Genomic DNA, 23,697 nt, shown 5'->3' with positions numbered 1-23,697 from the left:
ATGTCTCCATTACTTTCATTCATTCATTTCTCCAAACTTTTACATTTCAGAGGAGGAAAATAACTAAATATTAATGTGAGCAGTCACAAACTATCAACATAAACTGGTGTCAGATCTGTAGTGTGGTGATGTGATGAGCTACTAGAACAGACTGACTATTGAGGGCAGGTCATGACCAGAAGCTGGACTGAACCAGCTACATGGTCTGACCTCTGACCCTGTTCTGTCCCAGCCTCACCAACAGGAACCACACTACAAGAGTCTGTCCTCCAGAAAGTTTAGAAGCAAACAACCATCAGACACGTGCTGGAGTACAGGCTACATGTGTCCAAGAGACACATAAATAAGGTTGATCATTTCTGTTCTGATCCATCCATTCTACATCTAACACCTGAACTCTGTGGCTATGATCAGGAGTCAGTTTAATTTCTGTTCTATGATCTATAATGATCTGAGGTCAGGTACCACATACAACACACAACACACAACATACTGTACCTTCACTTTGGTTGAAGATCTGCTTCAGACTGGACATCGTGCCTTTGAAGTTGTGAGGATAATCCACAAAACATCGGTTAGTGTAGAACTCTATTTGATCAGGATCATCATTCAAAACTTTTTTCTCCCAGTCCAGTTTTACTTCAAATGTCTTGTTGCTGCCGTCACAGTATCCAGCCTGGACGCCATTAATCGATGCCACAGCCACAAGTTCTTGAAGGTCTGAGACTCCAGAGGATCCAGTGATGAAATATTTCAGTGAGTGTTTCACTGTGGAACAAACAACATTTATAATGTGAGTGAAACATAAATAGACTCATTGTCACTAATATGGTAGATTTCTGTTAAAACAAAACTACACTCTATAAAACAGCAAAAAATAAAAATAAACACAACTATTTCCGTTAGTCTTTTAGTGTTCTGACAACTTGTCATGAAATTACTTTTAACCAACAGACAATATTGAATTAGGGGAATTATCTTTTCTTGTACAACCATGACTTTTAATTATTAGATTTTAAATTATACAAAAATCTTATCAAAAAAGAAAAGAAAACATAATGTTTGCTTCAACAACTCAAATACCAAAATTCTGAGCTTAACAACAAATCAAATTTCTTGCAAATCAACACCAACGCAGCAATGAAAAATCTCCTATAAGTGCAATTCAGGACTCAAGTGGGAACAACCAACCCAAATCCTGACAACATTCAGGCCTTCCTCAAAAACCTCAATCTACCCCCACTGACAGTAGAACAAAGATGCGCCACTGACCATGGAAGAACTATTAACTTCATTAGCAAATATGCCCACAGGCAAGGCTCCTGGGCCAAAGAAAAACTTTAATAAATAATTATACCACAGCATTTTCAGGCAATTATAATTTTATTGTTATTAAACTGCAGTAATTGATCATAAAATATTCACAGGAAAACAACTGAAATAAGAACAGACATAGAATAAAAACCCAAAACAGCAAAGTTCCAAGCATTTTGAAAAGCACAGAATCAGTTATAAAAGCTGTATATAAACTTTTAATATATATATAAAGATATTAAACTGTAAAACTTTCATAAACAGTTAACTGTCATATGCTCATTAAACATTAGCTTTCACTAAATACCAGCTGTAGCAGAGCACAGCATATTGGAAGATCATTTCCTTGCAGATTTTTGAAACTTCAACCTCAGTGATTGTTGTTTTGAAGTCTAGCAGTCACCCCCAGCACTCCTTGAATGAAATAAAAAATATATATAAGAAGTTTGTTTACAAGATAATAATAATAATAATAATAATAATAATAATAATAATAATAATAATAAAATAGTTCAAACCAAAAGTTGATTTTATCTGCAAGAATCAGCACCACTGAGAACGTCCCCAAATACACCAGTACAGTTATTCATAAATAAAATGATACTTACTTTGACATGTGCTTTGAAAATCAGTGTTGTTCAGGATACGTGTTCCTTTGTCTTAACTGCATGTTCATTGTGGGGGAATTAAAATACTGAATCATCAGGTCAATTTTATTAAGTTAACACAACCTGAAACCAGTTCAGTTAAAGGTTTAATCTAAATCGGTAAATTATTTTTGTTGTATTGTGGCACTGCATTTAATTAAGTGGTTGAAACAGGTCCTCTCAATTGTTTTTAGAGAGTAGAAAAGGAAGAAAAGATGATGAAGAATGTGAATGAGATCTTACCAGTTGATGAAACTCGACAGAAGAGAAGCAACAAAAGCAAAGTTTTCATCTTGTTCTGTTTCTGTAAAGACTTTAAACCAAGTCACCAGCTGCTTGGACTGATACGAATGTGGTTGACTAAAGCCTGATGACTGGATTTGTGGTGGGTGTGCCAAGCAAAAGTGGAAATAAAATCAAGTCAAACAGGTTTGGACCTGACCATTACAAAAATATTTTTTATTTTCATTTCCTCATCCACACAGACCTTTCAGAGAGAATATAACAAAGTAATCATGAACAAAACTAAGCTGAGAGCTGAGCTGCTCTTTCTTAAATGAATCACTAGTCAGTGATTTCCATGGCTGATTTTTAACTAAACTTATTCTCAGTGTTCTGAGTTGTTCATGTGAGGAACTGCATCATGTTCAATGTGTATAATTGTTTGTGTTACCTGAGCTGCTGTGTTTTGGACTTTAGCATCACACAAGTAGAGACAGACGTCTTTAGATGAAGCAGCAGAGACACAGACACATGATACACGTTTATGTAATTACTCATATTTCACTAACAAGACCACTGTTGATTGTATCAAGGCTTTTAAGAACCCGGTTAAAAGGGGAGGGAAAGGTAGGAGATGGAACGGAACGAATGAATGAATGGTTCGAGGGGTTGGGTTGAAGGGGTCGAGGAGATGACCTGATGAGCGGCGTGGAAATGATTGTGTGCGGTCCTCTGAAGTGAGGATACAGGAGCCAGGAGATACAGAGAGGGTCGGAGTGGTGGGATTTGAGAATTGAGCCAGTCACAGACAGGTGTAGGTAACTGGATGGTTGAGGCACTGAACTTAAGTCACTCAACTTCATAAACTGTTGATCACAGCAATAAAAGGCCGATAGTTCCACATGTGTTCACAGGTAAAATGTGTTGCTGTCAGATCAACCTTCATCACTGTATGAACTAAAAACAGCTCAGATGATGTGTTCATTGTCAACATTAGGATGCTGTGTGTCATCACTGGATGGTAACCTCATCATGTTTTTAGTTCTGCACCATGAAAATTAAGTCCAATGTTAAACTGCATGAGTGCAGTGTTTGGAGTAAATCCGCTGCAGTGAAGGTGATGAAGAGGAGGAGGAGAGCTGGAGGGAGAAATAGAGGAGCAAGAGGAAGAGGAAAAAAATTGAATTGAAATGAACCAGGTAGATACATGGAATCAAGTACAGTCATACTATGTTTTTCTAATATGATCATCTTTGCTGATTAACTCATTAATTCAAACTCAGAAACACGAAGCAAACTACTACCTGTTGACAAATATTTTCATCCAGTCCTGTCTTGATTTGAATATCTTGTTGCTGCCATCACAGTATCCCACCTGGATATCATCAATCATTGCAACAGCAACAAACTCTGAGAGGTTTGGGTCTCCAGAGGATCCGGTAACGTAATATTTCAGTGAGTGTTTCACTGTGGGACAAAGAACAATTATAATATCACTGTAAATTAAATACAAATGATAACAATCACACTCATCGCTAGAGGTAAAGAAAACATGCGAGAAGAAAAGATTGGTCAGTAGGCTATTTATTTGAGGGAAAGAAGAAGAGCAACATGGAGAGGAAGCCGTGTCAATGTTCATAATGTCAGTAAACACATAAAACACAATCACAAATACATTTCATGAGCTCTTTTTGCATTGTTGTTGGTAGCACATATATTTTTTTTAAGCGTTGTAAATGTTGTATGTATGGGTCTATTTTTTTGTTTGAAGGGACACATTATTTTCATTTTCATTTCTGATTCAGTGGTTTGAACACAATAAAACTGTAAAACGCTTTATCAAACATTTTAGTAGTTTAAGTGGATTAATTGGGCTCATCCTGTATGTTAACTTTAACAACACAATATCAAAACATAGGAATGCAAAAAATAAATGCTACAGAATTAGCCTCCACTTAATATAAACTTTGGGGGAAAAAGTCAGTTTGACACATAGTAGTGGTATAGAAACATAATGAGTGGAGAAACTCATGTTCAACCTGAACAAATTTATCCCACAATGATGTAACTGGTCCAACAGGCTTAGAAGGCAACTTAATATTTTGTATCTGGTCTTGCTCAGAGAGGTGACTGACAGTGAACCTGTTACAGAGCACCAAATCCAGTTGTGTCCATGTGTTGGTAACGCTGAGATGGTTCATCATGTTTCATCTACACTGTATCTGCTGGGACTAAAAAAACATTAACTGGACCAACTGGTTGAGGAACTTTATATGACAGTGATTTCCTGCTCAGTTATCAAACCACCATCACTACATACCTACATACCACTACCTACCTTCCTCTAGACTTCATTTGACCTCATTGCACACATCTCAGCAGAGAAAACATCGTAGCTTCAATAATACAGAACTGGTCTGAAGGGACATGATTCTTCTAAATAGATTTAAATCCAGTGAATCAGTGTTTAAAGTCAGAGTCATAAGAGTCATAAGACATCTGAATATTTGCCAGCAGTTTTTCTGCCTTATAAAGTAACACATGGTGTTTGTCAGCCAGGTTTCTGGATCCAGTCTCTCAGAGAGTTCAGAGCTGTCTTCACTATCTGTAAGGTCACAAACAAACAGAATCTACAGAGAATCCAGTGATGTGATATTTTAGTGTTTCACTGTGAGAAAAGAAACAATTATAATATGTTAGTCTCTAGTTTGAATTATATGTCACATACGTAAATGGAAATGGAAAGGTTTCATTTCAAAATTTTAAATGTTATTAGACATCACTGAGGTATGAACAAAAAAGAATTACAGATCCGATACCGATACTTTGTGTAAATACACCCTAATGTGTCTGGTAAACCTAAAAAAAAGTGGGGTATTTCAAATCATAGCTTCATACACAATGCAACAAACCATTGTTTATTTTTTTTATTTTATACTCAGAAGTTTATTGATGTAGTAGCTTCATTTACTATGTAGCCGAGCTAATAGAACAACAGAAAAGCCAAACAGAGGACACAATCATACAAAATATGTGAAAATGCTTTTTCCAACACTAAAAAAAGAAACAAATAAAATAATAACACCATTAAAGTAAGTTATTGTTTAAGAGCTACTATAAATTGAAAACTTGCATCTTAATTCTGACACTGTCCTCCTCATCACAAAGGCCTCGTATCCTCTGTTGTGGTTTGTTGTGTTGCTACAACTCAATAGATTAGTTACTTTCAACTGTGTTCCTACATTCAATGACTGAAGTATCGAACGTATCGAAATTTTGATTTGAGAATCGATTTCAGAGCATAATGACCTGGTATCGGAAGTGTCGATATTTCAGCATCGATCCTCACATCACTACTCCATTGGTCATGAGGCGACACCGGCACACAGGACAGATCAGCTGTAGCCACCAACACAATTGACGGCTTCGGAGAGTATTATTTGAGTACTATTTGCTGTATGTGAAATTGTTTAATAGATATTACTCTATCATTTGAACCTTGATGGAACGTATTGATCAGTATATACACTGAACTTTTAATGAGGTGGCGTCATTGAAAACTGCGTTAAAAACTAGCTAGTAACTGGTTGTGGGCATCTTTACCTACAGCAGCTATAAACAACAAGCGAGTGGGCTGGTCTCTCTTTGTCTTTGCCATGAGGGTAAGAAAAAATCCTTCATGCATTCTTAAAGAGTTTGGTGTCCGCACATTTGATAAATTCTGCATTTTTACTTACACACTTACACATTTAGAAGCTTTTCCATGCACTGTTTGATGAATTAGGCCCCAGAACGGAAAAGAGCAGGCTATACATGAAGAAAGGAAGAGCCCAATGGATATTACACACTGAAAAGCCCGAGCTGGACTCGGACCCTTCTCGCTGGGAGGAATCTGTGCTAACCACCAAGCTGCTGTGCTGCTATGTAAATATTTGTACTTAACATTTAGATTTAACATTTAGTGACAAAAAGTGACTTTGAAAAATTCACATCTAATTTTTTTAGTATTTTGGAGCTAAATGTAGGAAAAATTGTGTGTTCATTTTAACATGTGCAACTTTCAACTTTCATCCTATGGCACCCCACAGAATTTAAAATAAAAAAATAAATAAACCAATGAGTTAGAAAAAACACATCCCTGTAGAGCTGTCACGAATAGTGAAATAAACTTTTGAGACTAGAACAGTTTTTTGTACCAGGCTGTATACATGTTTAATAATGCTGTAAAATTGGGCTTTTTATCATGTAGGTCTATGGAGATTTGCTTGTTTTTGGAGCCTCAAGCGGCCACTCGATGAACTGCAGTTTTTTGCACTACATGGGTTTCATCGTTCAGGTTTCCGCTTGAAATCTGAATCTGTGCCTTGGTGGGGGAGGGAGGGGTAAACGAGAGAGGTGGATTATACCACTGCAATGCAAGGGGGAGGAGGGGTGCATTTCCTCGTTAAATATTATGTTAAAAGTTAAATGTTACATTATTATGTGCTGAGCAGTAATTTAACCATTTATTTAATTAATTTATTGATGGCCATCAGGTCTATTGTCAGTTTTTAACATATGATTAACAATATATAATATCTGAACTACCTTTATGCTTTTTCATTTATTAAAAGTTTCCATATATCAGATGAATCCAGTTACACAGAAAATCCCATTTCTACGGTACATTTAATGATCTTTGCTGCAAACACAACTGAGATGAACACAAATGAAGATGTTTTTATGTTTAAGTTATGAGATGGAGGAGCCCACGTTGGGCTCTGCTGTTTGTCACCAACAAAACGTCAGTGGCTTGTGGTGAATGTGAACTTGTGAACTTCCTTTCAGGTTTCAGATTGTTTGAACCTGTGCACTCGATGTGAATTAAGACTTTTCAACACAATGGAATGTCTATTTTTGTTGCTCCTCTTCTGTCATGGTGCATCTTCAGGTAAGTTTGTGTTTTACTTCAGTCTTTTGTAGGAAAGGAATTTAAAAAACGATTGATTTCTAGCAAAGAGAATGTTAAATTTAATAGAATACCTTTGCTCTGCAGTGACTCACAGACTGAGTGTTTACTTCACTGGATCGCTGGGAGACAGAAACCTGCCAGAGTTTGTTGGTGTTGCAATGGTTGACGAAGTTGGAGTTCTTTACTGTGACAGCAACATCCAAAGAGCAGAACCCAGACAGAACTGGATGACAAAGCTGATGGAAGACGACCCAGCACAGATAGACTGGTACAACAATGAGTGTCGGGAAAGTCACAGCTTCTTCGAAAACATCATGAAGGATGTGATGTTAAAATTTAACCAGACAGAAGGTACATTTTAGTTTCACACGCTTAAGCACTTCAGTTTGGTAAAGACTTACAACCCTATGTATTTATTGGAAAATCTTTTTTATTGTAACACATTAAGAAACTGTTCATGCACATCACCAGATGTAGAAAACATTTACATCCAAGACCAGTGACATTAGTAAAAATACAGTAGAAACTGTTATTTCCTACAGTTATAAGAAAAGGCTTCATCCATGTAAACACAAAATAAAATAGGAACATAATAAGTAGATCAGTAATTAATAGTTTCAGATCACAGTTTTAGTATTTGTTTGACTACATTAGTCTCTGTCTGTCTCTCAGGTGTCCACACTATGCAGAGAATGTTTGGCTGTGAATGGGACGATGAGACTTCAGTGATTCGTGGTTTTGATCAGTTTGGCTACAATGGAGAAGACTTCATAAGGTTTAATTTGAACTCAAAGACGTGGATCGCTGTGAGAGCTGAGGCTGCCATCACCAAACATAAGTGGGAATCAAACAGAGCTGGATTATCTCACACTGTCAATCATTTCACTCAGCTTTGTCCCGAGAGGCTGAGGAGGTTTTTGAACTACGGGAGGAGCTTTTTGATGAGGAAAGGTACAAACATGTCTGTTTGTTGTAATCTAATTAAATATTTCAGCATAAACAAACACAAAAATCTGTCTCCCTCCAGAAGTCGTCTCAGTGTCTCTCCTCCAGAAGACTCCCTCCTCTCCAGTCAGCTGCCACGCTACAGGTTTCTACCCTGACAGAGTCATGATGTTCTGGAGGAAAGATGGAGAGGAGATTCATGAAGGAGTGCAATGTGGACGGATCCTCCCCAACCATGATGGATCCTTCCAGATGAATGTTGACCTGAACATTTCATCAGTCTCACCTAAAGACTGGAAGAGGTACGACTGTGTTTTTCATCTCTGTGGTGTGAAGGACATCATCATCGAACTGGATAAAGCGCAGATCAGAACCAACCGGAGTAAGATTTTTATAAAACATTTCACTTTTTAAGCCTTGCAGCTAATTTAAAAATGTATGTTTATCTGTGTGCATTGCTTCAACATTATACGTTATAGTGCAGACATGAGGTCTAGAACATACAAATAGGTGTGAGTTAACTAACCATAAGACGTTTTAATGAACTCTAATTACAAGCCTACTCTCCATCACAGAGCTGAGCTCCAGTTGTTCTGTTCACTCATTCACTCACTCAGGATTTCCTGTCCTGTGGTGAACAGCGTCTTCCTGTTGGTGACAACAAGACCAAGGTTTTAATGTGTGGGAGCATACTGCAAGGGTGTTTATTTTTACTGCACTACTTTCACAGAGTTCAATTAACTGTCAGTGGAAGACAGTTGTGGAAATCTTGTCTTGAATCTTGAATTTGTCTAAACATGTAATCACTGGTGAGATAAGACAGGGGTCCAGAAAACATTGCAGAGGTACGATATTATATACAGTAATGTTTTGATGTTTTGGCAAAGTTCAGACTGAAGCTGAACCATCAGAAACATGTTCAGACCAATGTTGTTTTCGTCAATGATGACGATGTTGTCACCCGTTTTTTCTCGACGATAACGTAACAGTTACGAGCTAAACTCTTTGATGACTAAAACATGATGAGATGAAACTGGGCGTAAATGTTAGTGGGTGCTCTGTCATGACATTTCTGCTGATTGTTTGTCAAAAGCTAAAAAGTATCAGCAATGCTGCTGCATCTTATCTTTGTTTGGTCACGTCCACCATGCACCATTCTGCACAACACACCTGCAGCCGGTCACTCGTCACACACATGGACACACAATTGAGTTTAGTAATGCATTATTATCGTACGATGTTACCCAACAATCAGCTTGTGATGAATTTTATCATTTAAAGCTAAAAGTTTTCCACATAACTCCTGGTGCAAGTGGGCTGCTAACATCAGGCTAAAGTTTGCTTGGTTGCGCTAATGTCAGTTAGCTTTTTGTGTGCTACTGTCACGTTTAGAACATGCAGGGATTTTTGGCCTGGCAAGTATAACACATGGTCATACTGACCCATGTCCAAGTGACTAAAACATGGAGGAAAATGTCGTATTTCAGACCTGTTGCTGTTCTCCATGTGTCTAAATGAACAGCACACTACTATAGCTAATGTAACGTTTAGCAGCATGTTTAGCCATGTTTACATTCAATGACGGTCTGGTCTGGTAGACAAGGTCAAGTTGAGCATGAGTTCCTCATCCATGGCTCATATTTTGGGCATGTGTATGTTCATTTGACTTTAGCAAATTCTCAGAAATAAAACCAAAGTAAGGTTGGAACAATTGACATTGATTCCACTGTTACCACTTCATCTTGTGATGCATAACAGTAGATCAGAAAGTATTTGCTGTTGGGTGGAAACCTTGTATGTCTAAAACCATTTATTTATTATTGTAATTATTGGTGAAAACGGCCGATCCACAAACTCACAATGTGTCGCAATTTGTTGATCTTGTAGATCTGATAATTTCACAACTTTTATGTGTATGATGCAGTAGGGCATCAATTCATGATTAAATAACACAAGATGGAATATGGAGATAAAAGGTTTCTGCCCAACAGCAATGAAGTACAGCATCTCCATCAATGGGAAAGTCTAGACGAGAGCTGTAAATCTGGTGGGAATCTGGTTATTATACAAAACCTTAAGGTTAACAGTTGTTTTATGAATTGTAATACTTGATACAACCTGTCAACATTGATTCCAATTTCCAACACTCATTATTAATAAGCTTTTTTGAGTTTTCGTCGACTAAAGCCTGACTAAGACTATTGCATAGAAATGACTAAAATGTGAGCATTTTCACCCAGAAGACTAAGACTAAATCTAAACAGGCTGCCAAAAACGCTGGTTCAGACGTTTGAGGCTGAATTGTAAATGTCCTGTCATCCCAATTCCAGGTGATATTTTCATAGTCAGAGTTGTACTACTGCTCGTGATGGTGGTCATAATCAGTGGACTCATCATCTGGAGGACGGAAATAAACGGTGAGAGGAGAAAACAAGATATTCTTTTAAAATTTCAATCCTGTCATAGTGTTGAATTGATGATGATAATCTCTTATTTGTATTCATGGATTCATACCTGTCAATAAGTTTTTTTCTTGGATCTTACTTTTATAAAAGTGAGTATCCAGATCGATAATGATGTCAGTAAATTACTCTCTGTGTCTTTGTCTTGACAGTTTAAAGACTAAGCGGCAATAATCTGTGCTGATGCTCTGACAGCATAAGCTTATATGTGTACATATATATATATGTGTGTGTGTATTGCAAGTCTTGATACAACCTGTCAACATTGATTCCAATTTCCCTTACTTATTATTAATTAGCTTTTTCGAGTTTTCGTCGACTAAAACTTGATTAAAACTATTGCATAGAAATGACTAAAATGTGAGCATTTTCATCCAGAAGACTAAGACTAAATCTAAACAGGCTGCCAAAAACACTGGTTCAGACATTTGAGGCTGAAGTGTAAATGTCCTGTCATCCCAGTTTCAGGTGATCTTTTCATAGTCAGAGTTGCACTGCTGCTCCTGGTGGTGATCATAACGCATGGATGCTTCATTTGGAGGAGGGAAATAAATGGTGAGAGGAGAAAACAAGATGTTCTTTTAAAATTTCAATCCTGTAATAGTGTTGTATCAGTAAATCATTAATTTTCTCTCTGTGTCTTTGTCTTGACAGTTTAAGGACTAAAGAGACAATAATCAGAAACGTGCTGATGTGTGTGTGTGTGTGTGTGTGTGTGTGTGTGTGTGTGTGTGTGTGTGTGTGTGTTTGTGTGAGAGTGAACTTGTTTTGTTTTGTTGCAGTTTCTCATGAAATGAAAAAGTTGTGGTTTAAATTGTCTCTTAAATCACTTATACTGGTACTTTTTTTATATATTTTTTTACATTGATGCATGTATTCTTATCCTAATTTCCTACGTATTCTGCATATTCTTATTGCCTACATTGCTCTTTGTTCTGAAAACTGGTTTACACTTTGAGTAGGAGCAGCTGGGACAATTCAGTCAACAAAGTCAACAACTGAGTCTGGGGAAAGAAAACAGCCACATCCTCTGATAATAATAATAATAATAATAAATAAATAAATAAATAAAAACTCTGCTGAAAACACGCATTCAGTCAATTCATTCCAAAAGCAGGTGATGGAAAGGTAGAACCAGGCTCCAACCTAAGACTGAGTTTAGCAGCAGATAAATAGAAACAAAAAGCTTTCGTTGAAGCAGCAGGATCATCTTGGCCTCTTTACACCTACATGAACACGGTATCTGTGCAGACTGGTTTAACAGGGAACCTCATGTGGAGGCATTTACATGTTCAGTATGTGATCTACTTTGAATGTGGAGAAAGACGTGAACATGAACACAACTCTGGCTTGTCCATTAAATTATAGTTGAATTTAATTATATACATATATACATATTTATGTACAAAAAAACTATGAAAAAGGAATCACAAAAGAATAAATATTAGAAAGAATTATAAAACAGAACTTTACACAGATAACTTGGAAATTAAACTTAGTTTGTTTTGTTCGTTTTTCCACCAAAAACTGATACAAAATAAAATTCCCTGACAATGTTAAACTACATTTTCTTTTCTATTTCTTCACCTCAGAAAAAAAGGAAAAGGAAAAAACATTGAAAAGCTGTCTTCGTATTTGAATTATATAAAAAAGGAGTTTTTACAGAGTCAATCTGATGTTAAATGTTGAAGGAAACTTCTTCATCTTTACAGCTTAGACACTTGTAGTATTTATGTTCAACACAACAAGATGGAGCAGGAAAGAATTTCCTGCAAGAATCAGAATATAATTAAATTAACTCACACCCTGAAACAGAAAACTTTGAGGAATTATTTTGTAATCCTCCTGTAATCCTGTTTTTTTGTGTGTGTGCCTAGATGTACAGTTCATACTTCATACCATTTTAAGGTGTGTTCTATCATTGTATTCACTCTGAGACTGTTTGTTTTGATACTGGACTCAATAAAGCTTCTCCTTTGTGCTCAGAGAGGTGACTGATAGTGAAGCTGTTACAGAGCTCCAGTCTACTTGTGTCCATGTGTTGAAAACACTGAGAACTGAACACAGTGAAAAAAATCTTCACAACTTCAACAACAAAACATTCAAATGTTGAAATCTGCTGCAGAATCCAGCTTCAACAAGACAGTAATTCCACATATAAACTGATAATCTTTAACGTTAACTAAAAGAACAGTAGTAGTGATAGAGCTGCTCACAGTCAGCTGTCAGGTCAACCTAAATCACAGTATGAACTAAAACCAGCTCAGATGATTGGTTCAGCATTTAAACATGTTCATTAGGATCTTCATACACATTAAAGTTCAATCAATACACTGACCTGCAAGAGAACAAGTCACTGCTGTGAGAGTTCAGGTCAGCTCACATTTAAACATCATCAACATTACATTTATAATTAGAAAAAAGGTAAATAAATATACCACTGTTATATTTTCTGTTTTGGATGCATATATTAAAAATGATATTTTGGTCGCAGGTGAAACATCTTCTCAACTATGACATCAAAACATTATAGAGCAGAAAATGATGCTGAGTTTGGTTTGACAGACTAACGAGTTATGAATCAACTCCATCAGGTTCCTGGATCCAGTCTCTCATAGCTCAGAGTTTCTTCACTATCTGTAAGGTCTGAAACAAATAGAGTTAAAGGTCAACTCATAGTCTGGAGAAATCATCAACAGTTTGTTAGATCAGATGAAACAGAATAAAATAAGTTTTACTTACCAGATGGAGCCTTTTGGTCTGAAATGAAAAGTAAAGACAGGTCATTTCAGTTCCAGTTGTTACTGTCGGAATATCTTTCATCATCTTATCTCCAGTGAATATGATCCTCTTCTACTCACTCAACCTGAAGAATAAATCCACTCTGCTCTTCTGTTTAGTTCTCACTTTGTTTTCTTTCTTCATCACTTCTCTCCCTCATCATCATAGTATAGTCATGTTCTCCTGACTTCTCCTGACTCTGAGACTTACTCAGCTTTTACTGCTGGATGCTTCAAACTGTAGGATTCAACTCAAAGACTAAATCAAAGTAGCTCACCTTGTTTCTTTCTATGAACCATGAATCCAGCAGCTGCTGCAAAGACGACAACAACAACAACAACCACTGCAGAGATGATGATGGTGGTGGCGGGGGTCTGGTTACTGGACTTCTCTGATGAACAAAGAACAAACTAAAGATTAAGAAAAGTCCAGATAAAGATGATTAAAACACCTAATTTACTTTGCAGCCTCAATAGAGTCTGTTTAGATAAATAACCAACTAACCTTCAGGACAAGGCCTTAAATATCCAACTAACCACATTCATGTCCTCTTACCCCAGTTGGTTCTGATCTGTATTTCATCCAGTTCGGTGATGATGTCGTCCTCCACACCAGAGAGATGAAACACACAGTCGTACCTCCTCCAGTCTTCAGGTGAGACTGATGAAATGTCCAGGTCAACATTCATCTGGAAGGATCCATCATGGTTGGGGAGGATCTCTCCATGTTCCACTCCTTCATGAATCTCCTCTCCATCTTTCCTCCAGAACATCATGGCTCTGTCAGGGTAGAAACCTGTAGCGTGGCAGCTGACTGGAGAGGAGGGAGTCTTCTGGAGGAGAGACACTGAGGGGACGTCTGCAGGGAGAGAAATAGAGGAGGATGTAGAGAAATGTGATAAAGAATAAAAAGGGAAGAAAGGAAATCAAGACACAGAAGATAGAAAATCAAAGTAAAAATAAATAAATACTCAGAATCTACAGCCAGCTCCTGTAGCAGCTCTGTCAGTCTGACACACATGCAGTCTTTATGTCACCAAGTCAAATACCGTCTTATTTCTTCCTGTTTGCATGGCGGTCTTTCACTTAATCTCAAGAATAAAAGACACGTGAGCCTAATCTGGTCATTAAATTTTGACCTTTTGACCTGAAGATGGAGCTAAATGAAAAGTCAGGGACTCAGTTCATCTTCTATGGACCATGAATATGTACCAAATTTCATAGACTACCACCAACTGTTGGTGCAGGTATTTTAATCTTCATAAAACATGTAAATCTGCCTGTGATGTTAAAGAAAACAAGTCCAGAGGCCACAAATAACAACCAGAGAGAAGTTAATGTAAGACTGATAAGATGCTATACACAAGAAATACTGTGTTCATTGTAGCTACATGAGGTCACATGACTTTACCTTTCCTCATCAGAGTGGTGTTCCCATACTCCACATATGTCTTCAGTAATTTAGGAAACATCTCAGTGAGAAACCACATGTTATATTTTATTCTTGTTGTCCCAGGATTCCATTTTATTTTGGTGAAGACAGGTTGTGGTTCCGGAATGATCCATGTCCCTGCCTTCACATCAAATGAAATTAAGTGTTCTCCGTTATAGCCGTACTGCCAGAAGCCAGTAACCTGTCCAGTCTCATCGTCCCATTCACAGCCTTTCATAACCTGTAAGATGTGGACACCTGAGAGACAAATGTAAATGACCTTTAGTATGAGCTAATATTTCTATAAATATGTTGTTTTCACTTCATTCATTAGTTTGGGTTCATGTTGCTGTTTCTTGTGTTGTATTGTGGCGGACATTTTATTCAGGCTTTTATTTTGAAAGCGTCTCTCTAAGACTAAAACATCCGGACTTTGCCCTCAGTAAAAAAAAAAAAAAGAAAAAAAAAGGAGCGTCTAATGTTAAAAGTGTCGGAGCAAATTAAGGAGTGTTATTAGCACCTGGCTGAAAATGACACAAGATTTTATGATTTTATGATTAGATTTTATTAAGACAGTATTTTATGTTATTTAACGTTTAATTTTTATTTGATGTCTCAAATTTAGGTGCCGTTGATCGTTTGATGTATGTTGTTTAGGTTACTGGAGCTAAAGCTAATTAATTCATTGTTGTGTTCCATTCATTCTTGTAATGCAACATGTTGGTTAGCTTTAATGGGGTTAAAACTGTATATATATCGTTAAAATTACAAAATTGAATCGGGGTAATTCCCTTAAGGTTATGATAAGGTTAAGATAAGTACCACTATAAGCAAATGTAATTGTACTTTTGTTTTGTTCCTCTTTACATAGCTCTTACGGTGTGTTCATTATTGAATACAGTTCACCAAAAATAAAGCAATACGAACCATCAGTTCGAGAGTATGACCATCATTCGGCCGGGAATGCTACAACAAACAGACACCAGAGACTTCAATTCACAATCAGGTACAAATATCTAAAGATGTGTTTTAAACACTGTTCATGGTGTATTGTGGTACACAAGCAGTTATTTTCAGTAACATTTTTACACACATATTACAGCTGTTGTTTGGACATGTAGTCCATAATCGATAATGATCTGAGGTCAGAACATACTGTACCGTCACTTTGGTTGAAGCGTTCCTTCAAACTAGAAATCCAGGACTGGAACAGAAAAGGACACACTGAAAAACACCGCTCATTGTAGAAGTTCAACTGTTCAGGATCGTCGTCAAAGACTTTTTTCATCCAGTCCTGTTTCAGCTCTAAAGTCTCATTGCTGCGTTCGCAGTAAATCACCTGAATGTCATCAACCACTATCTCAGAAAAATATTCTGGTAGGTTTGTGAGTCCAGCAGATGCAGTGATGTAAGTTTTCAGGGTGTGTTTCACTGTGGGACAAACAAGGTTTATAATGTCAGTAAATAAATGAACACACTGAATTCTCTTAGAGTTGCAGATAAAGTTAGTTACTGTTGGTAAATTTTGAGGCTGCACTGTGACACAGTTGTAGAATCAAATGAAAAAGGATGATGAAGGATAGAAAAGTGAATTTACCTCATGATGAAACATGGATGAAGAGAAACAACAGAAATAAAGTTTTCATCTTGTTCTTATTTTGGTAAAGACGTACAACTACAGCACAAGAAGATTGAACTGCTTCGAGTGTGTTTGACTGAACTGAAAGTAAAACTTCTCTGCTCTTTGTTAAACCCCTTTACACCACTACTGGATACTGGATACTGACCTTAGCCACACATGAGAACACTGAATAAACACACGTGAACGCTGTAATTACTCATATAAACTGTGGATTGTATCAAAATAAAAGTCTCGTAGTTCTACATGTGTTCACAGGTTAAATGTGTTGCTGTCAGGTCAACCTTCATCACTGTATCAACTAAAAACAGCTGATGTGTTTACTGATGCATGTGTCATGACTGGATTATAATCTCATCATGTTTTTAGTTATGCACAATGTAAATGTTGCTCTTTAAAATCTATCATTGTAAATGAAATAAAAAAAATAATATACATATAGTAAATTAAAATTATACATTATATATATCGCCAGAAAAAAAAAGTTAAAGCAATGACGAACACCAACAATGAGTCGAGAGGAACCGAGTCAAGGTTTATAACATCACTAAACACAAATAAAACATAATCACACACAAAGCATCTAGAAAGCAGATAAAAAATGTTCAAGTTGGACTTAACCATTTTATTTGTGTTATTATTTGAACTGAAAGTGAAACTAAACTTCGATGTCGCAGCAGATCTGAGGAACAGAGTCAAGTGGAAAGAATTTAAAGAAAAGTCGATGAAGAATGTGAATGTGATCTTACCTGATGATGAAACATGACACAAGAGAAGCAGAAAAACTAACTTCTTCATCTTATTTCACATGTGGTTAAAACTCCAGCTGGATGAGAACAGGCATCAACCTCCAGGTCTGAGTCAACTATAAACGCGGAAATGTAATAAACTGCTGTTCATCTCCAATAACAGTGTATAACCGCCACCCTGTGGTCAGTGATGATAACTGCAGCGGTTTACAAACTAATATTTGTTTAGTATAAAGTACACACAGATATACACACATACACACCTTTATAAATCTCAAACCCTTTTATCTAAATGTGTTTCCTTTAAATTCCTGAACATATCTGGTGATCCGATCCCCTGATGAACTCCTCAACATTATAAAACCAAACACTTCTTCCTTTTTAGTTTCCTTCTTTACTTTTCATACTTTTTTACATTTCATGTTTACATGTTGTATAGTTTCTCCTTCTCTGCTACTCTCACATTTTCCATCATGATGTTTTCCCGTAATATGTGAAGTAGAATTTAATCCCATGTGTCCCATTCTCATTCAGATAGCGACCGTCTCTTCCTTCCTGTTCCTAAATCCATTTCTTTTATGTCCAACCAGTGGAGTAAGAGAGCAAATCTCCATAGACCCCCATGTTAAAAAGCCCAACGTTACAGCCTGTTTACAGCCTGGTACAAAATACGATTTTAGTCTTAATAGTTTATTTCAATGTTCATGGGAGGTATTTTTTCTTTGTAACACATTTGTTAATGTTTATTTATTATTAAGGTTTAAACTCATGATTAAGGGCGTTCCTGCTTTGAGTGACAGGTGGTAGCCTGAGCTAACAGGTAACAAAGAGTTGGGTTTTCATTTTTCTACCTACATGATGCATAAAGCCACTTACATATCCATCTCTGCACAGGAAGAAAAAAGGGAACAGAAAACGTCCTCTTTATATTTATTAGGATCTTCATATACATTTAAGTTCAATCAATACAATGAGCTGAAAGAGAACAAGTCACTGCTGTGAGAGTTCAGGTGAGCTCAGATTAAAACATCATCATCAGGTGTGAACGGTCCTCGTTACCTACTATGAAGCTGTTAGAAACAAAAGAAGAACACATTTATTATTATGAAAAAAGGTTTCACTTACATAAATATATTACAGTTACAAAGTTCCAGTCTACTTTCATTCATTTGTGTGTTAACCCAGAGAGATGAACACAACGTGGCTCAAGAAAAACATCTCCTCAACTATGACATCAAAACATTATAGAGCAGAAAATGATGCTGAGTTTGGTTTGACAGACTAACGAGTTATGGTTTACACTTTGAGTAGGAGCAGCTGGAATGAAAAGTAATTTCTCCTTGGGATCAATAAAGTGATTCTGAAACTTGTTAATACTTGTTTTAAGGCAGATTACAGATGGATTTATAGGCTAGGGTTAGGTTAGGTTTGGAGTTGGATCTGTTTGAATCTACAAAGAAATCCAACTCCCCTCAAAGGCCCCACTGACAACATCTATGACTAGAGTCAACAATTAAGTCTGGGGAAAGAAAACAGCCACATCCTCTGATAATAATAATAATAAAAAATAAATAAATAAATAAAAATCTGCTGAAAACACACATTCAGTCAATTCCTTCCCAAAGCAAGTGATGGAAAGGTAGAACCAGGCTCCAACCAAGAACCAAGCATGCTCTTGTTACACGAAGAGCACTCTTGTTTGTTGCTGCTATTTTGATGATGGTTAATAATGTAATGGAAACTGGGAAACCTGACTACTGCCTGCTCTTTCTTCGCCATCATCCAGACGCTCACAGGTCACTGAGTTAACAGTCCAGTTCTGTGTTAAATGTGAGCTGGTGTCTTTTGGACTTTGGAAACATGCAGGAACATGTTCATTAAGATGCTGCTCAGTGAGTGAGTTCAAACTTCAGGAACACCATTGTACTATCATTGCCTTGTTTCTGTGACTGCTGTGTAATTAACTTGTTTTGGCACTGGTCAGGTGACAGTTAATGAACCAGATACAGTCTACTCGTATCCATGTGTTGGAAACGCGAAACGAGAATTGAACACAATAAAAAAACATCTTCTCAACTTTGACAAGAAAATATTTAAATGTTGAAATCTGCTGCAGAATCCAGCTTCAACCAACAAACAACAGGACCACAGAGACAATATAAGATCAATAAAGAGATTTATTCAGACTGTAATTCCACATATATACTGATGTCAGCATTAAAAGGAATTTTTTACCATGTCATTCTAGGGGTAAGAACTACATCCACACCCAGGCTCTAGATTCCAGTTCTGTAAGTTCCTGAGTCTGCACATCTCAGAGGACTTGGGCTGGACAGTGAACACCACCCATATTATTTAAAAAGGCTCTTGTTTGTCCTGAAAACCTTTTACCAGATGTACTGTGTGGTACACCAAACTGCTGCAGTGGGTCATCAGGTTAACATGTGACAGAGGATAAAAAAAGGATCTTTTAAATTTCACTTCCTCATCCACACAGACCTTACAGGGAGGATATTAAAAAGTAATCACTGTGACGTGCTTATTGCCATTGTTAGGTTATCCTTATGCAATTATTTTCAAGTTAGAACCGTCACTGGATGTGTGCAATGTTTGGAGTGGGAGCCTCAGGTCCACCATCTGTCCACCAGAGGGCGACAACAACAACAGCAAACTGATCACCTCAGTGAGTGTTTTACACTGTGAAAATGTAACAACTATGTACAAAGAAAGAGAAGATTTTATGTTTCCTTTTTCATAAATAAGAAATACGAACATTAAAGAAAATTATATCCTTAACAAATACTTTGTGCATAAACTCAAAAATAGATGAAAGGTGCAGAATAAAAATGACAACAAACATTGCTGAACAACAGACAAAATGTTCAATATATGTGGAAATTATTGCAATTTAAGCAAAGAAGCTAAATATAATTTAAGGAAACACAATAAATAATTCAGAGTTTATTACAAGACGTTTGTAAGTTTGTGAGTTTATTACAGTTGACTGAACAAACACTTTTATATGAATGTGATTTCCTGCTCAGTGATTAAACCACCATCAGTACCTGGTTCCACTAGACGTCATCTGATCTGGTCTCTAACTGTAAACTCCACTGGTTGATGATGTGATCCAGTATCAAATGTTTAAGTTACAGTCAATTCTAAAACACAACAAATCTATTCAACAACTTTGACATCAATTTAATAAAGATGATACCATATGAAGAAACTCATGGTATTTGTTAGTCAGGTTTCTGGATCCAGTCTCTCAGAGAGTTCTGTAAGGTCTGAAACCAAACAGAGTAAAAGAGTCACTCTTAGTAAATGAAGGAAACAGTCTGGAGAAATCACAAACGGTTGATGAGATCATTTGAAATGGAATAAATTGATCCTGATAAAAATCATTTAAATCTTTTTCTGTTTCTATAAAGACTTTAGACCAAGTCGCCAGCTGCTTGGACTGATGTGAATGTGTTTAACTGAAACCTGCTGACTGGATTTGTGGTGGCTGTGCCAACCAAAAGTGGAAATTGAATCAAGTCATAAAGTTTTTGGTTTCTCAAAAGTAAACATGTGACAGAGGAATAAAAAGGCATATTTGAAATTCCACTTCCTCATTCACATGAACTTTAAAATAGAACAAATCTATTCAAGAACTGACAACAATTTAGTAAAGATGATCCCATATAAAGAAATTCATGGTGTTTCTTTTTCAGGTTTCTGGATCCAGTCTCTCAGAGAGCTCAGAGCTGACTTCACTATCTGTAAGGTCAGAAACAAACAGAGTTAAAGGTCAACTCATAGTCTGGAGAAATCATCAACAGTTTGTTAGATCAGATGAAACAGAATGAAATAAGTTTTACTTACCAGGTGGACGACGTTGGTCTGAAATGAAAAGTAAAGACAGGTCATTTCAGTTCCAGTTGTTAATGTCAGAATATCTTTCATCATCTTATCTCCAGTGAATATGATTCTCTTCTACTCACTCAACCTGAAGAATAAATCCACTCTGCTCTTCTGTTTAGTTCTCACTTTGTTTCTTTCTTCATCACTTCTCTCCCTCATCATCATAGTATAGTCATGTTCTCCTGACTTCTCCTGACTCTGAGACTTACTCAGCTTTAACTGCTGGATGCTTCAAACTATAGGATTCAACTCAAAGACTAAATCAAAGTAGCTCACCTTGTTTATTTTTATGAACCATGAATCCAGCAGCTGCTGCAAAGACGACGACAACAACAACCACTGCAGAGATGATGATGGTGATGGTGGTCATGGGCTTCTCTGTGAAATAAAAAATGATTAAGATCAGCCCAGATAGAGAAGGTTAAAAGAGACATACACTCCACCTCATTTACTTGTCATCCTTGTTAAAGTCTGTTTCGATAAATTATCAACTAATCTGCAGGACAAGACCTTAATATCCAACTAACCACATCCATGTCCTCTTACCCCAGTTGGTTCTGATCTGTGTTTCATCCAGTTCGGTGATGATGTCGTCCTCCACACCAGAGAGATGAAACACACAGTCGTACCTCCTCCAGTCTTCAGGTGAGACTGATGAAATGTCCAGGTCAACATTCATCTGGAAGGATCCATCATGGTTGGGGAGGATCTCTCCACGTTCCACTCCTTCATGAATTTCCTCTCCATCTTTCCTCCAGAACATCATGGCTCTGTCAGGGTAGAAACCTGTAGAGTGGCAGCTGACTGGAGAGGAGGGAGTCTTCTGGAGGAGAGACACTGAGGGGACGTCTGCAGGGAGAGACAGAGAATGTGGGGGAGGAAGGGGGAGCAAAGATTGCGAAATTAATCAGGTAAATACAATCAGTTACATGATAGATATTGTATATTGGCTAACATAATAATAATACCATCATGTTCAAGTGTGTTAATCTTTTCTAATTAATCTCAAGTACAGATGAGGCTGGTCTGTGGTCACACAGTATAATATATTTAAGGATATATTGAACAGTTTATGGAGGGAGAGAGAATGTAGAGGATCAGTTCTTTGATATCCAGTTCCCAATGAAGGTCATTTTTGACCATGTCACTAAAACAGGTTAAAATATTCTCTGTGTTAAAATGTTCCAGAGTCTGTTGCAGACATGAAACCATTGAAACACAGTCTTTTTTTGTCTGTGAGAATCTATAATTAAGGACTAAACTTATTTCAGTCTGTATCATGCTGCTGTAGTCGCTCTGTCAGCTGCTAAACAAAAAGTCTGGAGACCACTTCATTCAGTTCATTTTCTGGGGACCATCATTGTGTAGATTATTATAGTACAGACATTTTAATCTGAACAGAAAATATAAAACATAGAATAATATTCTTCACTGTTTTCACTTACCTATTCTCAACAGAGAGCTGTTCCCATGGTGCAAATACATCTTTAACCACTTAGGACAAGTCTGAGTGAAGAACTGCTCATTGTATTTTATTCTCCCTATCTCTGAATCCCATTTCAGTTTGATGGAAACAACCTGAGGTTTAGGAGTGATCCATGTTGATGTCTTCAGATCAAACACAATGAAGTCTTCTCCATCATAACCATACTGCATGAAGCTAGTCACCTCTCCAGTCTCTTCATCCCATTCACAGCCTTGCATAAGCTGTAAAATGTGAACACCTGTAAAATACAGACAACAGATATATAATGTATAATAAACAATGATCAACAATTAATTAAAGAACATGATTTTAAAAATAATTTCTTGTTGTGTGATCCATTGCAGTTCTTCAAGGCATCTGTTCTCATGAGTCAAAGAAATATAATCTGTGAAATCTTTTCTTAGTCTTTTACACTAGTGGGTATCAATAAAAACAAGAGAACAGATACTGATCCAGTATCAGACCAGGAGTCAGCTGACAGAGATCGACAGATTATAAAAACACTGAGATGAAGAATGAAACTTCTGTGGTCTCATTTCTGTTCTGATCCATCCATTCTACATCTAACACCTGAACTCTGGCTATGATCAGGAGCCAATTTAATTTCTGTTCTATGATCTATAATGATCTGAGGTCAGGTACCACATACAACACACAACATACTGTACCTTCACTTTGGTTGAACACCTGCTTCAGACTGAACATTGTGGTTTTGAATCGGTGAGGATAATCCATAAAACAATGATGAGTGTACATCTTTAATTGATCTGGATCATTTTCAAAGACTTTTTTCTCCCAGTCCAGTTTTTGTTCTAATTTCTTGTTGGTGCCGTCACAGTATCCAGCCTGGACGCCATTAATCGATGCAACAGCCACAAGTTCTGGAAGGTTTGAGACTCCAGAGAATCCAGTGACGAAATATCTCAGTGAGTGTTTCACTGTGGAACAAACAACATTTATAATGTGAGTGAAACATAAATAGACTCATCATCACTAAGGTAGATTTCTGTTAAGAGAAACTAGAAAAGGAAGAAAAGATGATGAAGAATGTGAATGAGATCTTACCGGTTGATGAAACACGACAGAAGAGAAGCAACAAAAGCAAAGTTTTCATCTTGTTCTGTTTCTGTAAAGACTTTAAACCAAGTCACCAGCTGCTTGGAC

The 23,697-nt window shown here is 36.9% G+C and overlaps 4 protein-coding genes and 1 long non-coding RNA gene across 5 annotated transcripts in view; 2 read left to right on the top strand and 3 right to left on the bottom strand.

Moving 5' to 3' along the window:
* Nucleotides 1-2,313, bottom strand: part of LOC125019725 (major histocompatibility complex class I-related gene protein-like) — an 11,139-nt gene extending 8,826 nt beyond the window's left edge. The window contains exon 1 of the mRNA XM_047604690.1: nucleotides 2,205-2,313. Coding sequence (XP_047460646.1) covers nucleotides 2,205-2,253 — 49 coding nt within the window. The 5' untranslated portion in view covers nucleotides 2,254-2,313. The remainder of the gene's footprint in view (nucleotides 1-2,204) is intronic.
* The window catches only part of LOC125019735, a 23,454-nt gene extending 2,492 nt beyond the window's left edge, over nucleotides 1-20,962 (top strand). The window contains exons 2-3 of the long non-coding RNA XR_007114114.1: nucleotides 4,743-4,795; nucleotides 20,911-20,962. This is a non-coding gene — a long non-coding RNA (uncharacterized LOC125019735). The remainder of the gene's footprint in view (nucleotides 1-4,742; nucleotides 4,796-20,910) is intronic.
* On the top strand, nucleotides 7,028-11,479 carry LOC125019692 (major histocompatibility complex class I-related gene protein-like). Its single transcript, XM_047604652.1, has 6 exons — nucleotides 7,028-7,113; nucleotides 7,219-7,485; nucleotides 7,807-8,085; nucleotides 8,162-8,461; nucleotides 10,410-10,496; nucleotides 11,004-11,479. The coding sequence occupies exons 1-6, from the start codon at nucleotides 7,065-7,067 to the stop codon at nucleotides 11,165-11,167; spliced, it is 1,146 nt and encodes a 381-aa protein (XP_047460608.1). The 5' UTR covers nucleotides 7,028-7,064; the 3' UTR covers nucleotides 11,168-11,479.
* LOC125019702 (major histocompatibility complex class I-related gene protein-like) lies at nucleotides 12,719-18,080 on the bottom strand. The gene is made up of 7 exons (XM_047604664.1): nucleotides 17,142-18,080; nucleotides 15,915-16,184; nucleotides 14,733-15,011; nucleotides 13,878-14,180; nucleotides 13,600-13,713; nucleotides 13,284-13,301; nucleotides 12,719-13,187 (listed from the first exon to the last, which is right to left on the bottom strand). Exons 1-7 carry the CDS (start codon nucleotides 17,188-17,190, stop codon nucleotides 13,132-13,134), a joined length of 1,089 nt encoding a protein of 362 aa, XP_047460620.1. The 5' UTR covers nucleotides 17,191-18,080; the 3' UTR covers nucleotides 12,719-13,131.
* On the bottom strand, nucleotides 19,301-23,697 carry LOC125019719 (major histocompatibility complex class I-related gene protein-like). Its single transcript, XM_047604685.1, has 7 exons — nucleotides 23,599-23,697; nucleotides 23,202-23,471; nucleotides 22,493-22,771; nucleotides 21,594-21,896; nucleotides 21,324-21,425; nucleotides 21,009-21,026; nucleotides 19,301-20,903 (listed from the first exon to the last, which is right to left on the bottom strand). Exons 1-7 carry the CDS (start codon nucleotides 23,645-23,647, stop codon nucleotides 20,854-20,856), a joined length of 1,071 nt encoding a protein of 356 aa, XP_047460641.1. The 5' UTR covers nucleotides 23,648-23,697; the 3' UTR covers nucleotides 19,301-20,853.

Source organism: Mugil cephalus, chromosome 14 (assembly GCF_022458985.1).
Source record: "Mugil cephalus isolate CIBA_MC_2020 chromosome 14, CIBA_Mcephalus_1.1, whole genome shotgun sequence".
Lineage (NCBI taxonomy): Eukaryota > Metazoa > Chordata > Actinopteri > Mugiliformes > Mugilidae > Mugil > Mugil cephalus.
This window is presented reverse-complemented; position numbering and strand designations above follow the sequence as displayed.